We start from the raw sequence: 24,593 nt of genomic DNA, 5'->3' as shown, positions 1-24,593 counted from the left end.
AAGAATAAAGGTGCTAATCACGTCTCCTATTCTATAAATGGGTATGCCTCTTGCCTAAATACGGACATATCCCCTGCAATAATGGCAGTGTCATTCTTTTAAGAACTAAAGTTCCTAATCACGCCTCCTATTCTATAAATGGGTATGCCTCTTGCCTAAATAAGGACATATCCCCTGCAATAATTGATCACGTACCGTTTATGGCCACTTCTTGTGAAGTTGGTAACCAGTCAGATCAGGAGGCTCGCCCTCTTGCAAATTTCACACCTAGTTTGTGGAAGGATCGTTTCACCTCATTCTCAATGGATTACGAGGTAACAGTACTATCCCTTCCACTCCAAAAGGAAACGATCAGAAAGCAAAGGAATACTATTACAATAGTAGTAACATTAATTTCAAATTCCTACTTGTAATTGACCTGAAAACAGGTGTTGTGAACCAAAAAATTCCATTAAAATGATTCATTTATCATATTGGTACGAATGTTTTCATACAAAATTTGGTGTTTCGATACCGTTTTAAGTGAAATGTTTATGTAGTTACTCAAAACTTACACCAAAGAAGTTGAAGAGTTGAAGAAAGAAGTGAAGCACGTGCTAGTAGTTGGAGGAGATGAACCAGCAAAGAAGATGGTTTTGATCAACACATTGGAACGCCTTGGGGTGTCTTACCTCTTTGAAACAGAGATTGAAGAGCAACTGAAATGGATGTTTGCTAACTTTGAGGATAGAAACTATGACTTGTTCACCATTGCACTCTTCTTCCGAGTATTCAGACAACACGGCCATAAAATATGTTGTGGTAAGTACCTCATTAAACGAATTATACAGAACTTTGTGTCCTAATCACAGAGGAGGTCCGCTATATAATCTCTTACTACTAGGTCAATCATTGAGGTTCTTCAAACTTTTGTTTTACTATTTTTGTATAATTATTACTAGTTTTAAATCAAAATTCGGACATGGGTTTGATGGGTTTTGAAGCAGATGTGTTTGACAAATTTAGAGATGGTAACAGTCACTTCAAGGAAACCCTAAGTGATGATGTAACTGGTATGCTAAGCCTGTATGAAGCTACACATTTGAAGATCCATGGACAAGAAGACATCCTAGATGAGGCTTTAGATTTTGCAAAACCTCACCTTGAGTCCGTGACACCCCACTTACCCCTAGTTCTTGCAGAAGAGGTGATGCATGCTCTCAAGCAGCCATGTCACAGGGGTATACCCAGAATAGAGGCAAGGCACTACATCTCTGTCTATGAAAAACATGACTCCAGGGATGAAAACATACTAAGACTTGCCAAGTTAGATTTCAACAGGCTGCAGCTATTGCACAGGGAAGAGCTATGCCACATATCAAGGTAACTCACGTATTCCTTGACATTTACGGTTTAGAGCTTTAGGGTTTAGTAAAGTATAGACAGTTTTTGGTGTTCTCTTTTTTGCGTTGGGGGGAGGTAGTGGTGTGGGAGAGATGGCAATGACGTTAATATATACTGTGTTGCTTGTTGTATTTGCAGGTGGTGGAAAGACTTGGATTTGGTATCAGAAGTTTCTTATGCAAGGAACCGAATAGTAGAGTGTTTTTTGTGGTCTATGTCGGCCTATTTCGAGCCACAATACGCCCTTGCTAGGATGATATTAGCAAAGATTATAGCCATGGTGACGATTACAGATGATACATACGATGCATATGGCACTCGTAAAGAGCTCAAACTGTTTACAGCCGCGGTGCAAAGGTAAATTTATTATAATATTCAATTTTCAATTCATGGACTTCTTGCAACTATCCTGTAGGATTATATTAATTAGTAACAAAATCTGATCCATAAATGACTTGATGAATAACTAGATGGGATGTGGCTGCCATTGATGGGCTCCCGGACTACATGAAGGCACTATACAGAGCTGTGCTAAAGTTCTACGATGAGCTAGACAGAGAAATAACCAAGCAAGGCAGAGCTCGTGTTGGTTGCTACGCAAAAGCAGCAGTAAGCATGGATGGCCTAATCCTAATTACACTTAAAAACTCTTGCTATTTTCTTAGCCGTTACTTCATGTTTAGCCAGAATTAATTATTCTAACAGCAACTACGGCTTTGTTCCGCCATTGTTAACCAGTTCAAGCGTATAGTGAGAGCTTACGACGTCGAATCCGAGTGGCTGCAAGAAGGATACGTACCGTCGTTTGATGAGTATTTGACGAATGCGCTGGAAACCAGCAACTGTGTCCTTCAAACATCATCGTTCATGGGCATGGGAGAACTTGCCACCTCTGAGGCTTTCGAATGGTTGCAGTGTAAACCTAAGATGATGACGGCTTCTGCCCTAATTGGTCGTCTCAGAAACGACATAACAAGCTATAAGGTACGAGAAGACGGGCAGACCAGACCACACACAAGCACTAACACGTCTTTGCGTCTTCCATGCATTTAGACCATTGCATCTACATATATGATCTAACTTGACTTGAAACAATACCAAAGCTAAGCATAAAAATTGGCCAAAACTAGTATTTTTTCATTTTTTTTCATGTGACCATTCGAATTCTTTTTATCAGCTAAACATTTGTATTCATGCATAAATCATTTGACAAGTGAAGGATGAAGAGAAGAGGAAGCATGCAGCCACAGGGCTCAAATGCTACATGGAGCAGCATGGCGTCACAGAACAAGAGGCACTTGGGGAATTGCATGGCAGGATTGAGAGTGAATGGAAGCATATTAATGAAGAAATGCTGAGACCAAATGCCATTTCAAGGCATCTGCTCATGAGAATTCTTAACCTTACTCGGTTTCTGGATGTGGTTTACAAGTATGATGATGGGTTTACTCATCCTGAAACAGTCCTGGACCATATCAACTCATTGTTCATCAATCCAATAAATTTTTGACTCCCAGAAGGATTATATAAAGAAACATAATCTTATAGGGTGGGAGAAATGATGACTTCTTGGCTTGGGCTGCTTGACTGGATATCTTCTCAGCCTTCTCGAAGAACAGTGGCTATGAGTATGCTAGTGCACTCTCAGCCTTCTCAGCCATGTCAGATGACAGTGGCTGGATGTCTTCTCAGCCTTCTGGGGTCACTCCTGTTGTTGATCCTCACTGTGCTAGTCTTTGGGCATCGGAATCTTTAATGTTTTGTTAATCATCGCTTGGCCTCTTAGTATCATAGGTGTGTATAGGGCTGGCCCAAGGTTCAGTGGGGCCCTAGGTGATAAAAAAAAAAATTTAGGAGAGAGAGAGAGTGAGGTGATATAATTTTTGGGGGCGCCCAAATTATTTTTTCTTTTTTTTGGGTGAAATTTTTTTGAGGGTGGGAGGGGTGCTTTATTCTCTGCTATTTTTCTTTGGGGGGAGGGTGGGGAGGGGGCTTGTTTGGGGGCCGCAAAATTTTAGGGGCTCTAGACACATAGATCTTAGTGGCCTATGCCTTGGACCGGCCCTGGATGTGTATCCCGATTGACAATTATGAATTCCTCTCATTTGAAAATTTACTCACTTCAGTGTTTAGGTTATTTACTTCCGTTATTTGATAGTTTTACTTCTGTTTTTTTATGAGGTCCGAATATGCTTTTATTATTTATAGACGTTTTGCCATTTTCGTGTTTTGCAATTATTATTTACAAGAAAAAAAAAAACAAGAGTACCCCGTATGTAAGATAGATCTAATGGCAAAGAACAATTTGTATGGGTAATCGAGATTGAGAATCATAAAATGTCAATTTTCACATAAAATGTTGGCTTGAATTATATGAGGATGCTCATGCACTTTAAGTAATTATTTAAGGAGTAACTAAGTGTTTTCGTCATAAAATATTGACATTCGCATCAAATCTTTATCATAAAATATTGAAATTCACATCAAAATCCAAATAATGCTTGGGGATTAGAAAAAGAAAAAAGTGTGGCCTTTGTGATCTCTAAGCATTTTATTAGGAGAGTAACTAGGTATTTTTATCATAAAATGTTGATATTGGAGTTGAAAACGTAAAAATACTTAAAAAGGTGAAATGAAGTATGGCCTCTATTTTCAAGATTACAAGTGTGGCTTTATTGGCGGCTTTCTTTGCATGCACGTTTTATTTATTATTCATGTTGTGAAGAGTGTCTTATCTCAAGTGATAGCTTCAACATTATTGTTTTGTTTTTTAATTCAGTTTTCTTTGTGATACTCGAGATATAACCTATTTAAAAATGTAGACTTTTTGAATTTTTTTGGTTAATGAACTCGTTCTTAAATAAAAAAAGATTTATATAGTAATTATATGTAATCTCTACAACATAAAAGTTATTCCCTATATTTATGTCAACTCTCAAAAGTGCACAATATATATTACCCTAACATAATACATCATAAAAGATTGTTATATTGTTTGCGTCAAAGAACATAAGATTTATTCAACACGAATAAATTGAAAGGTGAGACCCACACACTCACCCCGCCCCCATCGAGCATTGAATCACCACTGATACATAGTAATATATAGTCATGATAATCATGGTACATAAACAGTGCCGTACTTGAGATTTTGGGTCCTTGAGACGAAATGTAAAAATGGACCCCAACTCGTAACAACTAACGACTGAAATTTGAAGGTTTGAACTTGAAGGCTGAAGCAAATTTGAAATTTGAAGGGTTGAAGTAGATGCAAATCTAGCCGGCGATGGCAAGCGACAAAGGGCGAGAGAGAAGAAGTGCGACGAAGCCACGGAGTGAGAGAGAGGCAATGAGCAACGGAAAGTGAACCACCACCACCGGCCACTAAGTTAACCACCATCTTCAGATTTCGCCTCCATTCTAAGTTAAAATCACACAAAAGCACATCCCTTTTCGAACTCAGATTATTGCCTATGAGTTCTCTTTGTGCTAATTACCAAGCTGCTTTGCTGCTGTGCCTTGCTTAGTTTCATGTTTTTGCGTGTTTGTTTATAAAACTTTCAGAACGAAGAACAGAACATTATCGGCATTCAAGACTGGAACATGCCGATAATGTTTTGGAACTATCATTTCAAGATTTTGGAAAGCTTTGATCACACGTTGACAAGTGAGGGGCTCTTGGAACATGCTGCGAAATAATCTGTGCAGTGTCTTTCCACCAACAAACCTCTCTTTCTTTATCACGAAGTTTTTGATTGGCATGTTTTAAAGCAGCTTCCAGCTCTTTTATCCTTTCTAGCTGTCTGGATTCTAGTAGTTCATGCAGCCTCCTTTCAAATTCTAGGGGAGGTACTCCAGAGTCTTCCGGGTTATCTGTTTCGGGAGGGTCAACTGCTTCTGCAAAACTGGCACTCTGGCTTATTTCAGGAGCAGCATCCTCAACTGTCACCTGACATGCTCAAGCAACAGAATTTAGATCTGGCGGAAAAGAACATGGAAAACAATAATACTGAAGTCAGCATCCATTTGAAGACCTTAAAGTTTCTATGAAACCATGCCTGCTGAATGCAGAGGAGATTCTAGAACTGTTAGTAAATTCTATTCCGGCATTGCCAGTAATAGTAAACTATGTGTTTGATTGGAAGCAAATTTTTTATTGGCCCACAATAAAAAGAGACGAGCAATTTTATGCAGAAGTTGTTTTCCTAGATATTGGCTAGTCAAAGACTACATCCGGAGAGTCAATCCCCCCCCCCTACTGCACAGACTTGGTAATTGGCCTCCATCCATCATGTATATTTAATGTCATATATATGTATATGTTTCTTGTTCTTTGTATCTTTGCACCAATATTATTATATCTGGTCCTCACATCTTGCAGGAGAAACAGTACTTTTTCTGTCCAAGAAGAAGGAAAAATTAAACAAGCATACAATAATGCACGAGGAACAACAAATATATATACAATAAACAAATCCAAGGATAAATGGTGCGCATACCTTATGAACAAATAGTAAATATATATGTATATTTCAAACCATCATATCTCATGGATATGTATGAGATCTCATGATACGTGTAACATTTACTATTCTACTAATTATTTATTCGTTTATTGAAGATCCAATCCCCCCCCCCCCCCCCCCTCTCTGTCGGACCAACAGTCTCTGGCTTATGGGGGATATTTCTAATTATGGATTGTTGGAAGACATTGACTATAAGTTAATTTATAACATATTTGTTTCAGGTTTTCAGCTTCCATGACAATGGTCGTTCATCATGCAAAATGGCATTTGGGGTGTCAAGGAACCAAGTGCAAAACAAGTGCAAATTGGAGTTTATACTTGGGAGTTATACATCAAGCTAGCCGATGAAGAAAAATTTCAGAAAACTAAGAGACATGTTTTACAAGCTACACGTACTTAACATGTCCAGATATCGATACCAATTGACAAGATAACTAACTAGTGCCACACTCATACAGAGATAGGGTTGATGAACAGAGCAAAGATGATATCTTTTAGTGTCTCTTCAGGATGAGTGTATCCATCTCCTTTCCTGTAAGTAACTTCCATCATACGCGCAAAGTTGACGAATCGTATGAGCAAATTCATCGATACAGAAGCTGGCCTGAGACACTCCTCATTTATATCCTTCCAAGAATTCTCAACCCTTTTGGTTAACTCATCCATTGCCTTCTCTTTGGAAGCCCCTTTTTGCTTCATGAAACAATCGATCCCTGTAACAGTCTGTCCCCTCTTTTTCTCCACCTTCAAAGTGTATAAGTTAATTAATCCAAATGATTCCTCAAACAAGACCAATAACCTATAGTGTGCATACCTCGTAAGTCTTTGTATCATCGATGAGGCGGGTAATTGTGCAGGCGGCAGTGACAATTTTTGGTTTCTTTTGTAGCCAATCGAGAGCCTTGCTGCTAGGGAAGTAGTTATCGGCCATGCCCAAAAAGGATGCCAGGGTGAGCACAAAACACGTGCTTGTGACTTGGCCATTGAGCAAATAGTCATCAAATGCAGGCAAATCTCCTTTGAGGAACCACTTGGCTTCTGTGTAGTAAGCCCTCACTTGTTCTTTTATCTGGTTATCAATTACACAATTCCTTAAGAATACAGAAGCATAAAGTGATGTGAAAAGAAGAAAACAAAACAAAACAGAAGGCAGAGAGGGTTCATACTGCCTCCCTTGTATGATGAACAGCATAAGATCTTCCTTGGCTTGCCAATTTTTCGTCGAGTTCTTCGAAAAGATCCAACAAAGTCCTGAAGAGGACTTTCATGTAATCTGGGAGCAGATTAATGTCACTCCTATCCCACCTGAGAACCAAAATTTTATATATATAGCAGGAACAATTCAACAAAAGAAGATGAAAAAAGATTAGTGTATATACATACACATACATATTCTTTCGTTTTTACATTTTTCCCTTAATGGCAGCTTTGAGGATTTGGTGAATTAGTAGTGAAATTTAGTCAAGGTACGTACCTCTGCACAACATCTGTAAAAGTTGTTAGTTCATCTAGTGTGCCATACGCATCAAATGTATCATCCAAAATCGACACCAGAACAGTGATTTTAACATGAATTAGGCGGGCAGCTGAGTAATGGGGTTCAAAGTATGTGCCCACAGCCCACAAGTAGCATTCCACAAGTCTGTCTTTGGTATAAGGAAAATTTGAGGCCAGCTCTTTCCACCACCTGCAATATTCAAAAGCATTTAAGAGTAAGAAATATGTGCCTCTAGCACGAAAGTAGTTGTTCAAATGTCAGCCAAAAAGTTCCTTGCTTGGGTTTCTCGTGAGTAGTGTCTCTCTTTCTCTGCCCTTAGGGGAATATGATTGATCGCCCGTCATGAGATCATCCCTGATTTCATGAGGTCATTTGAGAGTAGTCTCATGAATGGCTCTTGGGACACTTGGGGCTTAGGATGCTCCTTCTGTACACGAGGGTCCCTTGGAACCCAAACTTAGCCTTATACCAAATGAAAAGATAAAAGTAAGGTACGTGTCCGCGTGTGTGTGCATATGTACTACTTAATTTTACCTTGAGAGATGGCACAATTCTTCCAGGTGCAACAACTGCACCCTGTTGAAATCTAACTTCGCAAGTCTCAGAAGTTGCTCATCTCTGTGATCATCTTTCTCATAGATAGAGATGTAATGCGCTGCTTCAACTCTTGGGATGCCCATATGGAGGGACAGTTCTAAGGCATGGAGCACTTGTTCAGCAAGGAAAGGATGGTTTAAATGGGGTGCCATAGACTGGAGGCTAGTTTTTGTGAAAGCAAGAGCCTCATCTAGAATATCTTCTCCATGAATCCTCAAATATGCAGCTTCATACAAGTTTAGCATACCCATAACATCACTGCTCACTAGGGTTTCCTTCAGGTGACTATTTTCATCCATGAATTTGTTGAAAATGTCTGTTTCAAAACCCACATCATATCCCATTTTAACAATCTCAACAAATAGGAAATATATATGGGCATCATGAACTTTAATTTCCATGCATTTAGGTAATATATATATATATTCTTAGAAAGAATGATGTTAAATATATACTAATCGAAATTAAATATAGACTATTAAGAACAAGCCATACACTGGGCTATGTTAGCTAATTAATGAGTTCTAATACCATTTATTAGGCACAAGATTGATATCCACTTGATGGTGGGAATAAAAAAAATTAACAGAAATAAATTCTATCGCATTCACACAGGATATATACTAACCGCAAGACATTTTATAGCCATGTTGTCTGAACATCCGAAAGTGAAGCGCAACGGTGAATAGATCATAGTTTCTATCCTCAAAGCCATCAAACATGCACTCTAATTGCTCGTCAATCTCTTTCTCAAAGAGATAGGACACACCAAGGCGTTCTAGTGTGTTGATCAATGCCATCTTCTTTGTTGGCTCACCTCCAACCTTCACCACCTCATCCTTCACTACTTCTCTCAGATTTTCAACCTCTTTGCTGTAACTCTCCAATAGCTACATAAACATGAACATTTTCATATATATATATATAGAAGCTGCATGATTTCAGAACTAGCTAGCTAGCTCAAAACTTATGGATTTCTCAGCTATTACGTTGTCTTGTGCTTTGTTTGGATGGGAATATAATGTTACCTGGTTATCCAATGTGAATAAGGAGAAGCGATCACCCCATAGACTGGGCGGATAGTTAGCCAAAGGACGGAGGTCCTTCGCCGGAAGACTGCCAACGTCACAGAGAGATGCCATACTAATTAATTTCCGGGAGATGGATATGTATTTTTCCTGATTAATTGATTGATGCTGCAGCTTCTAAAATGGCAGAAATGTAAGTATCTCAGCCTTGTTGCAGCTCTATCCCCGTCTACTTTGAGAATATGAGTTATTCTTTGATGATGCTAATTAATTGTTAATATATACTTTGAGAATCCCCTTAATTATTTGTCGACCCGCACTTCACCTTAATTATTTCTATCCCCGGGATAAGCATTCAAGTAATTCTCCATCTCGGTTTGGTACATGAACCTTCTCTGTTGCTTTATGCATTTTCACTAATTCCAAAGCAATCTCACTGTTCTTTTTTTTTTTCTTACATTCTTTCAACGTCCTTTTCTAAGTTAAATTTTTTAAATAATCGTCCTTACACGATCCTCTGTGTTTGTGTTTTTTATTATGTAGGAGAGATAAATTATAAGTTGAGCCTTTAACTCTTGCATAAGAAAAAAATTGAACTTACAATCTACTAAATTATATCAATATATTGCTCATCTTTTTGTCATCAAATCTATTTATGCACAAGGAGCCTTTTTTTAAGTTAAATTCTTGAACCTTCACCTTGTTGCTTTATGCATCTTAAGTAACTCTAAGATTATTTCGCTGTTTTTTTTTTTTCCTTGCATTCTTTTAATGTGCTTGAAGTTAAATTAAAAAAAAAGTAAGATGTGAAAAGTATTTTAGATAAAAATATTTTTTATTATGTTTATTCCATTTATCTAGTAATACTTAAAAAAATAAAGTCATATGATTTTTTATATTGAATTATCCAGATAAATTTATCATAAACTTTACATATAAAAAAAAAGACGCATATGTCCTCTAATGCATTTTAAAAAAATTAATAAATAATTTTATAAAAGTTTTGAAATACTTCTTAGTTTTATATTGACATTCTATATATTTTGTTGCAAAAAATATTTTAACATTATTTTGATACAATTTTATCTTACCGTTTTTAACAAACGATGCCTAAATATATTAGTGATTAGATTGGCACAATAAAAAGATGTTAGGCACCAAGAAAGTTTATTCATGAACTGATCATAAAAAGATGCTTTATGCATTTTGACTAACTGTAAGGCAAATTCACTATTTTTTATTGTCATGCATTCTTTCAATGTTCTTGAAGTTAAATTCAATTAAAAGATGGTAGGCACCAAGAAAGTTTATTCATGAACTGATCATAAAAATATGCTTTATGCATTTTGACTAACTGTAAGGCAATCTCACTATTTTTTTTTCTCATGCATTCTTTCAACGTTCTTGAAGTTAAATTCAATAAAAAGATGCTAGGCACCAAGAAAGTTTATTCATGAACTGATCATAAAATGATGCTTTATGCATTTTGACTAACTGTAAGGCAATCTCACTATTTTTTTTCTCATGCATTCTTTCAACGTTCTTGAAGTTAAATTCAATAAAAACATGCTAGGCACCTAAAAAGTTTATTCATGAACTGATCATAAAAAGATGCTTTATGCATTTTAACTAACTGTAAGGCAATCTCACTATTTTTTTTTCTCATGCATTCTTTTAACGTTCTTGAAGTTAAATTCAATAAAAAGATGCTAGGCACCAAGAAAGTTTATTCATGAACTAATCATAAAAAGATGCTTTATGCATTTTGACTAACTGTAAAGCAATCTCACTATTTTTTTTTCTCATGCATTCTTTCAACGTTCTTGAAGTTAAATTCAATAAAAACATGCTAGGAACCAAGAAAGATTATTCATGAACTGATCATAAAAAGATGCTTTATGCATTTTGACTAACTGTAAGGCAATCTCACTATTTTTTTTTCTCATGCATTCTTTCAACGTTCTTCAAGTTAAATTCAATAAAAACATGCTAGGCACCAAGAAAGTTTATTCATGAACTGATCATAAAAAGATGCTTTATGCATTTTGACTAATTGTAAGGCAATCTCACTATTTTTTTTTCTCATGCATTCTTTCAACGTTTTTGAAGTTAAATTCAATAAAAAGATGCTAGGCACCAAGAAAGTTTATTCATGAACTGATCATAAAAAGATGTTTTATGCATTTTGACTAACTGTAAGACAATCTCACTATTTTTTTTTCTCATGCATTCTTTCAACGTTCTTGAAGTTAAATTCAATGAAAACATGCTTGGCACCAAGAAAATTTATTCATGAACTGATCATAAAAAGATGCTTTATGCATTTTGACTAACTGTAAGACAATCTCACTATTTTTTTTTCTCATGCATTCTTTCAATGTTCTTGAAGTTAAATTCAATAAAAACATGCTAGGCACCAAGAAAGTTTATTCATGAACTGATCATAAAAAGATGCTTTAAGCATTTTGACTAACTGTAAGGCAATCTCATTATTTTGTTTTCTCATGCATTCTTTCAACATTCTTGAAGTTAAATTCAATAAAAAGATGCTAGGCACCAAGAAAATTTGTTCATGAGCTGATCATAAAAAGATTCTTTATGCATTTTGACTAACTGTAAGGCAATCTCATTATTTTTTTTTCTCATGCATTCTTTTAACGTTCTTGAAGTTAAATTCAATAAAAACATGCTACGCACCAAGAAAGTTTATTCATGAACTGATCATAAAAAGTTGCTTTATGTATTTTGACTAATTGTAAGGCAATCTCACTATTTTTTTTTCTCATGCATTCTTTCAATGTTCTTGAAGTTAAATTCAATAAAAAGATGATAGGCACCAAGAAAATTTATTCATGAACTGATCATGAAAAGATGCTTTATGCATTTTGACTAACTGTAAGGCAATCTCATTATTTTTTTTTCTCATGCATTCTTTTAACGTTCTTGAAATTAAATTCAATAAAAACATGCTACGCACCAAGAAAGTTTATTCATGAACTGATCATAAAAAGTTGCTTTATGTATTTTGACTAATTGTAAGGCAATCTCACTATTTTTTTTTCTCATGCATTCTTTCAATGTTCTTGAAGTTAAATTCAATAAAAAGATGATAGGCACCAAGAAAATTTATTCATGAACTGATCATGAAAAGATGCTTTATGCATTTTGACTAACTGTAAGGCAATCTCACTATTTTTTTTTCTCATGCATTCTTTCAACGTTCTTGAATTTAAATTCAATAAAAATATGCTAGGCACCAAGAAAGTTTATTCATGAACCGATCATAAATAGATGCTTTATGCATTTTGACTAACTATAAACCAATCTCACTCTTTTTTTTTTCTCATGCATTCTTTCAACGTTCTTGAAGTTAAATTCAATAAAAATATGCTAGGCACCAAGAAAATTTATTCATTAACTAATCATAAAAGATGCTTTATGCATTTTGACTAACTATAAAGCAATCTCACTATTTTTTTTTCTCATGCATTCTTTCAACGTTCTTGAAGTTAAATTCAATAAAAAGATGTTAGGCACCAAGAAAATTTATTCATGAATTGATCATAAAATATGCTTTATGCATTTTGACTGACTGTAAGGCAATCTCACTATTTTTTTTTCTGATACATTCTTTCAACGTTCTTGAAGTTAAATTCAATAAAAACATGCTAGGCACTAAGAAAATTTATTCATGAACTGATCATAAAAATATGCTTTATGCATTTTGACTAACTGTAAGGCAATCTCACTATTTTTTTTTTCTCATGCATTCTTTCAATGTTCTTGAAGTTAAATTGAAAAATTAAGATAAAGAAAAACATTTCAAGCAAAAGTATATTTTTTATTATATTTGTTAAATTTATTTTATAACTCTTAAAAAAAAAGGTCACGTGACTTCTTATTTTAAATTATCTAGATAAGTTTATCTCTCATTTTCTCCAAATAAATTTATGTTGGACTTACAGATAAGGAAAAATAATGCATATGTCTTCCAATGCATTTTAAAAAATCTAATAAATAGTCTAATAAAAATTTTAACATGTTTCTCAATCTTATCTTGATAATTTTATATTTTGATTCGGAAAACATTTGAATCTTATCTTATCTATTTTAACAAATATTATTGAATATATTAGTGATTAGATTTGTGCCATGAAAAGATGCCAAGCGCTAAGAGAATTTATTCATAATTTAATCGTGATCAAGTATTCATGAAAAGATGGTTTACGTGTTTTGACCAACTCCAAGATAATTTCACTGTTTTTTTTCCTTTTGCATTCTTTCAAGGTGCTTGAAGTTAAATTGAAAAAGTAAAATATAAAAATTATTTTAAATTATATATGTTAAACATAAAAAAATTACTTGAATTTTATTTTAAATTATTTAAATAAATCTATTTTTCTTTTTTTCAAATAAATTTTTTTTTTTACTTTACAAATAAATGCAGTCCAAATCCAACATTAATTCTTATATGAATCTCAATTTTAAAAACTTTAGCAGATCTCATCATCAATACCATTATTACTATTATTGAAAACCCACCCACCAACAATTATTGCAGCCTTGTAGATATGGAACGAAGAGATAAGGCTGCAATAATATTTCATTTTCAATTAAAGACCTGTTTTCTGGCTACTACACAGTCCCTAAACTAGTGAATTAAATCTCCAACTCCAACTCAGCTGGCAAAAGGATCTGACTGGTCACCAACTTCAGAAGAGCATTTCTTTCTTCAGTTCCTTCTGTCTAATTAAATATTAGTTATTTTGAGCCAGTTACTGCTTGGGATGTGTCCATGGATGACAAATAGAAGTGGCTGGTATTAACTTATAATAATTCAGTTCCTTTTTCCTTTAAGATTTGTTTTGCTTTCTCTCAATGTTTTGGCACTTTCTAACGAGAAAGTGCCAAAACATTGAGAGAAAGTGTGCCGAGAGAGGGAGAACATTGAGAGAAAGAGAGAGAAGAGGGATGGAAAAACAATTCTTAAAAAAGTGTGAAAGTCTTCCAAATCCACTCCGGCCATGGCACTTTCCATGTCACCATGGCACTTTCCATGTCACTGCTTTTCATCTCCATTGGAGATGAAAAGCAATACTCTTCCTCTTAAGGTATGGTGTTGGTTCAGATTTTCAAAAGTCGTTTTGTCTTGATAGATGTTCCCTATAGATGTAGAATACGTCATGGGTGAGGCTAATTTTAGATGTTCCCTATAGATGTAGAATACGTCATGGGTGAGGCTAATTTCTGAAGATCAACGACATGGCTCAATGTCAGATATTGATCGATATAGTCCCACAAACTAGACGTATCTTTTCCAGCTTTATATCAGCAATAAAGAAGACCACGAGATTTGGTGTTGGGCACCACCATATCAACCATCAAGTGATCTCTTTAGCTGATTATATTTCTATATATTGACCAGTAATTGTTGTATCCAAGATCTTGTTTTTAATTAAAAGGAATACGTACCTTAAGCCCTAATTAGAGATCTTCTATGTGTATCAACCGGCACTTAATGAGGTTAATCATGGCAGTTTCAGTTTAGCAAATTAAAAGGGCTTTCCTTCAAGTAACCATTAACTTCTTGCTAAACATTAGCAATCTGAATGGGTAAATTAAGAAACAAGAGTGCCTATTTTGATTTCCACTTGAAATGCATTTCAACAATTTCAATTAAAACCTAGACAGGAATGCATTGGGGTTGGATGCTTCTGGTTTCAAAAGCAATCATTCACACAACGCAATATAGTCAACATTAGTTCAACTCAGATTAGATACGTTCGATAGTTCAAACTCATTAAATATTTTAATTTGTTAAATCAAATTATTATAATTAAAACTCAATCTATTAACTTTGCTAATTCACCAAACATATTTATTAAATTAAACTCTTATAATCGTAATTCTTCATGGAACTAAGCTCTAGTGGGTCATATCTTTTCTATTTTGAAAATTTATAAATTTGCATGAGTTGTGTCCGTCAGTATTATTAATTTTAATGGATAGGAATAACAAATTAAGCATTAAATCACTTTTGATTTTACGTTTTGCCAACTTTTTCCCCTTAAAAAGTCAACAAATTAAGGGACAAGTCATATAGACGAACATGCTTTTAGAAAATGAACTAGCTAGTTTTCTATAGGCTACAAATGACATATGTTTCATCTGCCATGATATGACCAACTAAAAATACAAGCCCTCACACAGAATAAAAGGGGGAAAAAGAAGAAAGAAAGTAAGAAAAGGAAGCATAAGATTGAGTGCAGGGAATGTCATGCATTTCAAGGCATTTCACTTGTTGTGATATAAAGTAAATAAGATGGCGCACATGTAACATGTTTAGATATATGATTATATAATAGGCATGGAGCTGTGAGTGGAAATGTCTAATAAAATATATATATTTTAAGATAACGTTTGTTAAAATAAGTAAAATAATATTATATTAAGATAAAATTAAATTAATATTTTTTAGACTAAAATATGGAATGGTCATGTTAAAGTTAAGAAGTATTCTAAAAATTTTATTAAATTATTTGTTAAATTTTTTAAAATGCACTGAATGACTTATGAGTCATTTTTTTTATCTGTAAAGTTCAAGATAAACTTATTTAAAGAAAGGAAAAAGATAAATTTATTTAAAAAATTAAATAATAAATTATGTGACTTCTTTTTAAAAAATTGACAGGTAAATTCGCGTTAATTCTTTATAGAATAGACATGATGGAATAGGAGGCGTGTGATTTTGACACCATGGAATAGCAGGAACATTCTTTTAAGAACTAAAAGTCCTAATCACGCCTCCTATTCTATAAATGGGCATGCCTCTGCCCTAAATAAGGACGTATCTCCTGCAATAATTGATTACCGTTATGGCCACTTCTTGTGAAGTTGGTAACCGGTCAGATCAGGAGGCTCGCCCTCTTGCAAATTTCACACCTAGTTTGTGGAAGGATCGTTTCATCTCATTCTCAATGGATTACGAGGTAACAGTATCCCTTCCCATCCAAAGGAAACAATCAGAAAGAAAAGGAATAGTATTACAATAATAGTAACATTAATTTCAAATTCCTACTAATAATTGATCTGAAAACAGGTCTTGTGAACCAAAAAAATCCATTAAAATAATTCATTTATCATATTGGCAACAATGTTTTCATACAAAATTTGGTGTTTCGATACCGTTTAAGTGGAATGTTTATGTAGTTACTCAAAACTTACACCAAAGAAGTTGAAGAGTTGAAGAAAGAAGTGAAGCACATGCTAGTAGTTGGAGGAGATGAACCAGCAAAGAAGATGGTTTTGATCAACACATTGGAACGCCTTGGGGTGTCTTACCTCTTTGAAACAGAGATTGAAGAGCAACTGGAATGGATGTTTGCTAACTTTGAGGATAGAAACTATGACTTGTTCACCATTGCACTCTTCTTCCGAGTATTCAGACAACACGGCCATAAAATATGTTGTGGTAAGTACCTCATTAAACGAAGTATACAGAACTTTGTGTCCTAATCACAGAGGAGGTCCACTATATAATTAATCTCATACTACTAGGTCAATCATTGAGGTTCTTCAAACTTTTGTTTTACTATATATTTTTGTATTATTACTAGTTTTAAATAAAAATTCGAACATGGGTTTGATGGGTTTTGAAGCAGATGTGTTTGACAAATTTAGAGATGGCAACGGTCACTTCAAGGAAACCCTAAGTGATGATGTAACTGGTATGCTAAGCCTGTATGAAGCTACACATTTGAAGATCCATGGACAAGAAGACATCCTAGATGAGGCTTTAGATTTTGCAAAAGCTCACCTTGAGTCTGTGACACCCCACTTACCCCTAGTTCTTGCAGAAGAGGTGATGCATGCTCTCAAGCAGCCATGTCACAGGGGTATACCCAGAATAGAGGCAAGGCACTACATCTCTGTCTATGGAAAGCATGACTCCAGGGATGAAAACATACTAAGATTTGCCAAGCTAGATTTCAACAGGCTGCAGCTATTGCACAGGGAAGAGCTATGCCACATATCAAGGTCATGTATTTCTTGACATTTACGATTTAGAGCTTTAGGGTTTACTAAAGTATAGACAGTTTTTGGTGTTTTCTTTTTTGGGTTGGGGGGAGGTAGTGGTGTGGGAGAGATGGCAATGACGTTAATATATACTGTGTTGCTTGTTGTATTTGCAGGTGGTGGAAAGACTTGGATTTGGTATCAGAAGTTTCTTTTGCAAGGAACCGAATAGTAGAGTGTTTTTTGTGGTCTATGTCGGCCTATTTCGAGCCACAATACGCCCTTGCTAGGATGATATTAGCAAAGATTATAGCCATGGTGACGATTACAGATGATACATACGATGCATATGGCACTCGTAAAGAGCTCAAACTGTTTACAGCCGCGGTGCAAAGGTAAATTTTTTATAATATACAATTTTCATTACATGGACTTCTTGCAACTATCCTGTAGGGTTATATTAATTAGTAACAAAATCTGATCCATAAATGACTTGATGAATAAACTAGATGGGATGTGGCTGCCATTGATGGGCTCCCGGACTACATGAAGGCACTCTACAGAGCTGTGCTAAAGTTCTACGATGAACTAGACAGAGAAATAACCAAGCAAGGCAGAGCTCGTGTTGGTTGCTACGCAAAAGCAGCAGTAAGCATGGATGGCCTAATCCTAATTACACTTAAAAACTCTTGCTATTTTCTTAGCCGTTACTTCATGTTTAGCCAGAATTAATTATTCTAACAGCAACTACGGCTTTGTTCCGCCATTGTTAACCAGTTCAAGCGTATAGTGAGAGCTTACGACGTCGAATCCGAGTGGCTGCAAGAAGGATACGTACCGTCGTTTGATGAGTATTTGACGAATGCGCTGGAAACCAGCAACTGTGTCCTTCAAACATCATCGTTCATGGGCATGGGAGAACTTGCCACCTCTGAGGCTTTCGAATGGTTGCAGTGTAAACCTAAGATGATGACGGCTTCTGCCCTAATTGGTCGTCTCAGAAACGACATAACAAGCCATAAGGTACGAGAAGACGGGCAGACCAGACCACACACAAGCACTAACACGTCTTTGCGTCTTCCATGCATTTAGACCATTGCATCTACATATATGATCTAACTTGACTTGAAACAATACCAAAGCTAAGCATAAAAATTGGCCAAAACTAAACAATACCAAAGCTAAGCATAAAAATTGGCCAAAACTAGTATTTTTTTCATTTTTTTTCATGTGACCACTCGAATTCTTTTTATCGGCTAACCATTTGTATTCATGCATAAATCATTTGACAAGTGAAGGATGAAGAGAAGAGGAAGCATGTAGCCACAGGTCTCAAATGCTACATGGAGCAGCATGGCGTCACAGAGCAAGAGGCAATTGGGGAATTGCATGGCAGGATTGAGAGTGAATGGAAGCATATTAATGAAGAAATGCTGAGACCAAATGCCATTTCAAGGCATCTGCTCATGAGAATTCTCAACCTTACTCGGTTTCTGGATGTGGTTTACAAGTATGATGATGGGTTTACTCATCCTGAAACAGTCCTGGACCATATCAACTCATTGTTCATCAATCCAATAAATTTTTGACTCCCAGAAGGATTATATAAAGAAACATAATCTTATAGGGTGGGAGAAATGATGACTTCTTGGCTTGGGCTGCTTGACTGGATGTCTTCTCAGCCTTCTCGAAGAACAGTGGCTATGAGTATGCTAGTGCACTCTCAGCCTTCTCAGCCATGTCAGATGACAGTGGCTGGATGTCTTCTCAGCCTTCTGGGGTCACTCCTGTTGTGTTGATCCTCATTGTGCTAGTCTTTGGGCATCGGAGTCTTTAATGTTTTGTTAATCATCGCTTGCCCTCTTAGTATCGTAGGTGTGTATCCCGATTGACAATTATGAATTCCTCTCATTTGAAAATTTTTTCTCTCACTTCATGTTTAGGCTATTTACTTCCGTTATTTGATGGTTTTACCTCTGTTTTTTTTATTTGGTCTGAATATGCTTTTATTATTTATAGACGTTTTGCCATTTTCATGTTTTGCAATTATTATTTACAAAAAAACAAAAAGAGTACCCCGTATGTAAGATAAATCTAATGGCGAAGAACAATTTGTATGGATAATCGAGATTGGGAATCATAAAATGTGAATTTTCACATAAAATGTCGGCTTGAATTATATGAGGATTGTAACGTCCTGTTTTCCTAGAACGAGCATTACCTCGAGATTTCAGGAGATTTTTTTTTTTTTTTTTTCAATATCATATACACAACACAAGTCTCTTAACATACATACCTTCATCATAATTATTTCCCGACAATCCCGATCGTAGCTTCTTAGCATATCAAATTTAATTAATAAACTAAGACAGGCATTATCAATCAAATCAGCGGAAGCAAGATCGAAACCTCAATGATATATAACCGACAATTCCTTTACAATAACCAAATCGATGTTTCACATAAAAATATCAAAATATTATATAACCTTTGAACATCGTAATCATATACATAACCTACGAAAACTAAACATAGCAGCTACATCTCGATGACATTCTTTCCCTTGGCGCCCCTGCTTTCACCTGGAACGTTTGAATATTCCAGGGACATAGTCCAAATTAGATGCTGAATCATCTAAGTGAGAGTTCAAAAACATTTTCATGAATATATGCAAAATCATATATAAAACCGACAAGTCCCGTCATGCACCAGTCTAAGAGAATCCCACGTAGCACTTAACCCTAACCGGGGAAAATGCAATCTCTCTAAAGGCGACCCGACCCCATCGGCCCATTGGCAAACACAATCCTTCTTAAGATGGACAACCTCGACACATGAACCCGGGAATCACCCCATTATCATTGTTAGGCTTTACGCTCCAACTCAAAAGCATTCCAAAACCCAACGCAACCCTAGCCCCAAGAGTGTCACATCAGCACTATCCTCGGAATCGACGCCACCTCGGCATTAATGCTATTGCTCAAAGGAACCTGGGGTGGTGTCCACTCACAGCCCCGCCACTTGAGCCAACAACGGGGGTGGTGTCCACTCTCAGCCCCACCACTTGGGTCCCGTAGGGTGAAGTCCGTCTCAATCCCGTCCCAAGTGGGTCACCTAGCATTAATCCTAGGTACGCATCCCAAGTGCTGTCACTCTGGGCTACGTCACGGGTTACCAACCCACGTCCCACATGGACGACACAGAACAAGCCAATGTCAAAAATCATAACATCCATAGCTTAAAATCAACATTTCGATGTATGTAATTTATCGTACGAAATTTAATGCATGTGTAAATAACCGTTTGGACAATCCATCACAATAAACCAAGCCACAGGGATGAACATTCACAGTAAACCATTCACATGTCACTCAAAGTCTTTTCAGGTAGAACCACTCACCTTTAGACGAAATTTCAAATTGACAAGCGCGATTTACCTCAATTTGCGTGCCTGCCTCGATTTGCGTGCCCTCTTCTCACTTTGCACGAGTCACTTCACCTCAAGCCGCAAGGTACCCTAATCACCCAATAATTATTAAAATATAATTTTCTCCTTAATTTTCTCACATTTTCTTATTTTCTCCTATTTTTCTTCTCTAACAATTCAAAATAAATATCTACATAACTATTTTCTCAAATATTTTTACATAATAATTCATAAAATAATTTTCTAAGAATTTTGGAAAAAAAATCAGAAATTACCTATGTGGCACGCTCCTCCACGCGTGGGCGAGTGGGTTGGAAGCAAAGGCTGGCGCGTGGCAGTCACGTGCCACCGTCTTCAACCTCGAGCCGGTCGCCAGCGGTTGCTCCGATGGCCACAAAATCGGTACCGTCTGAAAGCCCTTGAAGAATCGATCCTAGCCCCACAGGTTTCAGGCCGAAAGGACACCGGCAAGGCCTCCAAATGGCCGGTTACAGGTCGGTGGTGGCGGTCCGCCTTTATCCCTCGACCGAACTCAAACAACCCTCAAAAGCTCACCAAAATGCTTCAAAACACTCCCAAAACGATTTTTGATGCCTAGAGACCAAAAGCCCTCTATCAAACCTCCCAAAATCATCCAAAATCGAGGTCGATTTGTGCTTCAAATTCGGCCGAAAGCCCTCGGTATTTATAGGCAAAAACGACCCCCCACGTGGCCGATCTCCAGCCAAAACTTCTTCCCCACGCCTTTTAGACCACCCTAGGCCACTCCCTAATGGTCCTAGGCTGCCAAATGGCCGGATTTTCCGGCCACAAATCGCGGCCAAATCTGCCATCTCTGAACAATTTTTCAAAAATTGCAGTTTGGCCCCCTAAAATTTTTTCTTTACATTTTGGCTCTTAATCTCAAGCCCCTAATCTTTCTAACACCATCACTAAGACCCTCAAGATTAGTACTCCTCCTTTCTCCTTGGAAACTTCTGAAAAATTACCGTTTTGACCTCCCTCGGGCAATTTTAAAAAATTACACTTAGGCCCGATTGATTGTTTTGACCTCAAATCCACTCGATTCAACCCGAAACCACTTAAGGGTTGTTCTATACATCAAATATTAGTCCTAGACACACTCCGTTGATTTTTCGGATATCGTCTATAACAATTCGGTAATATGACCTAATTGGCAGTTGTATTTTTGTTGTACCGAAAACTGTTCCCGATCTCATTTCTTTTATCACCAAAAATCATAATTTATTCTACTTGATGATACTACACCATTTTTCTTAATTATCTAGAATCTGAGGTATCCCATCTGACTAATTCGGTCGTCCAAAGCTGTGTTAGTGTGCCCTATAGTCTTATTTTTTCCACAATTCCATTTATGCCCTTTATCAAATATCATTTTTATCCTCAAATTATTCTCGGGTATTACAAGGATGCTCATGCACTTTAAGTAATTATTTGAGGAGTAACTAAGTGTTTTCGTCATAAAATATTGACATTCGCATCAAATCTTTATCATAAAATATTGAAATTCACATCAAAATCCAAATAATGCTTGGGGATTAGAAAAAGAAAAAAGTGTGGCCTTTGTGATCTCTAAGCATTTTATTAGGGGAGTAACTAGGTATTTTTATCATAAAATGTTAATATTGGAGTTGAAAGCTTAAAAATACTTAAAAAGGTGAAATGAAGTATGGCCTCTATTTTTAAGATTACAAGTGTGGCTTTATTGGCGGCTTTATCCGCATGCACGTTTTATTTATTATTCATGTTGTGAAGAGTGTCTTATCTCAAGTGATAGTTTCAACATTATTGTTTTGTTTTTTAATTTAGTTTTCTTTGTGATACTTGAGATATAACCTATTTAAAAATGTAGACTTTTTGAATTTTTTTGGTTAATGAACTCTTTCTTAAATAAAAAAAAAATTATATAGTAATTATATGTAATCTCTACAACATAAAAGTTATTCCCTATATTTATGTCAACTCTCAAAAGTGCACAATATATATTACCCTAACATAATACCTCATAAAAGATTGTTATATTGTTTGCATCATAGAACATAAGATTTATTCAACATGAACAAATTGAAAGGTGAGATCCACACACTCACCTCGCGCCTGCCGGGCATCGAATCACCACTGATACATAGTAATATATAGTCATGGTACATAAATAGTGTCGTACCTGAGATTTTGGGACCTTGAGGCAAAATGTAAAAATGGGCCCCAAATCATAGCAACTAACCGCTGAAATTTGAAGGCTTGAACTTGAAGGCTGAAGCAGATCTAAAATTTGAAGGCTTGAAGCAGATGCAGATCTAGCCGACGAGGGCGAGCTATGGAGGGCGAGAGAGAGGCAGTGCGACGAAGCCACGGAGTGAGAGAGAGAGAGAGAGGCAGTGAGCAACGGAGAGCGAGCCACCACCACCGGCCACGAGGGTAAGGCGAGCCGGAGAGGGCGAGCAACGAGAAGCAAAAGAGCGAAAGGCGACCGACGATGGAGTAGCGAAAGGAGAGAAAGACAGTGAGCGACGGTCAGAAGGAGCAGCAAGAGGCGAGAATGAGGGAGAGCCACCGACGGCGAGGGCAAACACGAAGCCAGGAGTGATGGACGGACCAAGGGAAGCAGCGAAAGCTAGAGAGGAAGAAGGCCAAGGCGAAGCTTTGCAGAAAAAGAGGGGAGGGGGTAGGCAGTTGGGCCTAGGCAATGAGCCCTTACAAGAGGGAGGTTTAGGCCCTTAAATAGTTAATTTTTCATGGGCCCTAAGACAACTGCCTCATAAGCCTCACGGAAGGTCTAACCCTGTACATAAATTAACCTAGACATTCATCACCAACTAAGAAACACGTTTATGATGGGACATCCCAGCTCCAACGATAAATATGAAAATGTCTCTTATGGCTATAAAATCTAAGATGGTATTTTCTTTGTATTTCAGTTTTGAGTTTTGAATTTATTTTTATTTTTGTATTTTGAGTGTCTGTTTTGAAGTTTTTAAAAACGCGTTCTTCCTGTCATTCTGAAAAACTATTTCTCAAAATAGAAAACTAGAAAATGCGTACTTTGTAATTTTGAAAAATTATTTTTATAATATTTTATTTAATAAATTTGATTCAAAATAAATTATAAATATTTTTTAATAAATTATAAATTTAATTCAAACACTTTAAATTATAATACAAGAAATAACTAATAACAGAATTAAAAAAAATTAAAATCTTTAGAAATACCAGACTATAAACATTAAAATCTAATAACAAACTTTAAACATCTATTAATAAATGACTAAAATTACAAATTAAATAACTTAACATTAATTTATCATAGGTATAATCTAAAATCTTAAATATATGTTTAAAAAAATTAATACAAAAAAATCATATTACATATTTAGTTTAATATTCAAATAAAATAAAACAAAATGAAACAAAGAAAATCAAATCGTAGAAGGGTTTGCGATGGGGGCAATGATGTCGGACAGCAGGAGGCGGTGACATCGGACGGCTTGCAAGGGTTTGCAATGGGGGGCGGTGGTTGCAGTGGTGGTGGCAGAAGCGGTCGACGGCGGCGATGGCGATGGCGATGGCGGTGGTGGCAAGCCAGAAGAAAAGAAAGGAGAAAGAAGACAAAGGGCGGTCGACGATGGACGCGATGCAAGGTTTTGCAGCAGTTGTCGACGGCTATAACACCCCAAATTTCTTGAGCGTGTTATAATTTAGGATTTCGGAAATATAAAATTTTTCATATCTCAATAGCTGTCATACATCACAGAACATCCCAAAAACCCTAATTTTCACCTTCTCAGCTTAACAAACCCAATTATTGAATAGCTAAGACAGGCATTAAAATTTCAAATGCGGAAGCTAGATCGAACCTGATATGGTTCACAACCATAATGCTTTATTTATCATAAAATTGTTCAAGACGTTTACAAAATGAATTACATGGACATCATCTCTTGTAAGATATAACTGAACGTCTTAAACATATCCAAGACATACATAGGTTCCCATATAAATGAAAATATTTTAAACATGCTATAGACAGCAAATTAAACTTATTCTTCAGTTACCTCATTTCCCTTAGAGTCGCTCGTCGAACCTGGAACGTTTGAATA

General features: G+C 36.1%; 3 protein-coding genes across 3 annotated transcripts; 2 read left to right on the top strand and 1 right to left on the bottom strand.

Moving 5' to 3' along the window:
- Nucleotides 1–961: 961 nt before the first annotated feature.
- On the top strand, nucleotides 962–5,336 carry LOC127812846 (valerianol synthase TPS1B-like). Its single transcript, XM_052353373.1, has 7 exons — nucleotides 962–1,362; nucleotides 1,522–1,740; nucleotides 1,854–1,992; nucleotides 2,122–2,367; nucleotides 2,603–2,845; nucleotides 4,948–5,050; nucleotides 5,158–5,336. The coding sequence occupies exons 1-7, from the start codon at nucleotides 962–964 to the stop codon at nucleotides 5,334–5,336; spliced, it is 1,530 nt and encodes a 509-aa protein (XP_052209333.1).
- A 1,733-nt stretch (nucleotides 5,337–7,069) lies between these two features.
- On the bottom strand, nucleotides 7,070–8,156 carry LOC127812845 (hedycaryol synthase-like). Its single transcript, XM_052353372.1, has 3 exons — nucleotides 7,942–8,156; nucleotides 7,384–7,596; nucleotides 7,070–7,214 (listed from the first exon to the last, which is right to left on the bottom strand). The coding sequence occupies exons 1-3, from the start codon at nucleotides 8,154–8,156 to the stop codon at nucleotides 7,070–7,072; spliced, it is 573 nt and encodes a 190-aa protein (XP_052209332.1).
- A 7,751-nt stretch (nucleotides 8,157–15,907) lies between these two features.
- LOC127812844 (valerianol synthase TPS1B-like) lies at nucleotides 15,908–18,637 on the top strand. Its single transcript, XM_052353371.1, has 7 exons — nucleotides 15,908–16,021; nucleotides 16,242–16,503; nucleotides 16,694–17,069; nucleotides 17,225–17,443; nucleotides 17,558–17,696; nucleotides 17,826–18,071; nucleotides 18,347–18,637. The coding sequence occupies exons 1-7, from the start codon at nucleotides 15,908–15,910 to the stop codon at nucleotides 18,635–18,637; spliced, it is 1,647 nt and encodes a 548-aa protein (XP_052209331.1).
- The last annotated feature ends 5,956 nt before the right edge of the window (nucleotides 18,638–24,593 follow it).

The sequence above is a fragment of the Diospyros lotus genome, chromosome 11 (genome assembly GCF_014633365.1).
Source record: "Diospyros lotus cultivar Yz01 chromosome 11, ASM1463336v1, whole genome shotgun sequence".
Lineage (NCBI taxonomy): Eukaryota > Viridiplantae > Streptophyta > Magnoliopsida > Ericales > Ebenaceae > Diospyros > Diospyros lotus.
Note: the sequence above shows the minus strand (reverse complement) of the source record. Positions and strands in the feature narration are given on the sequence as shown.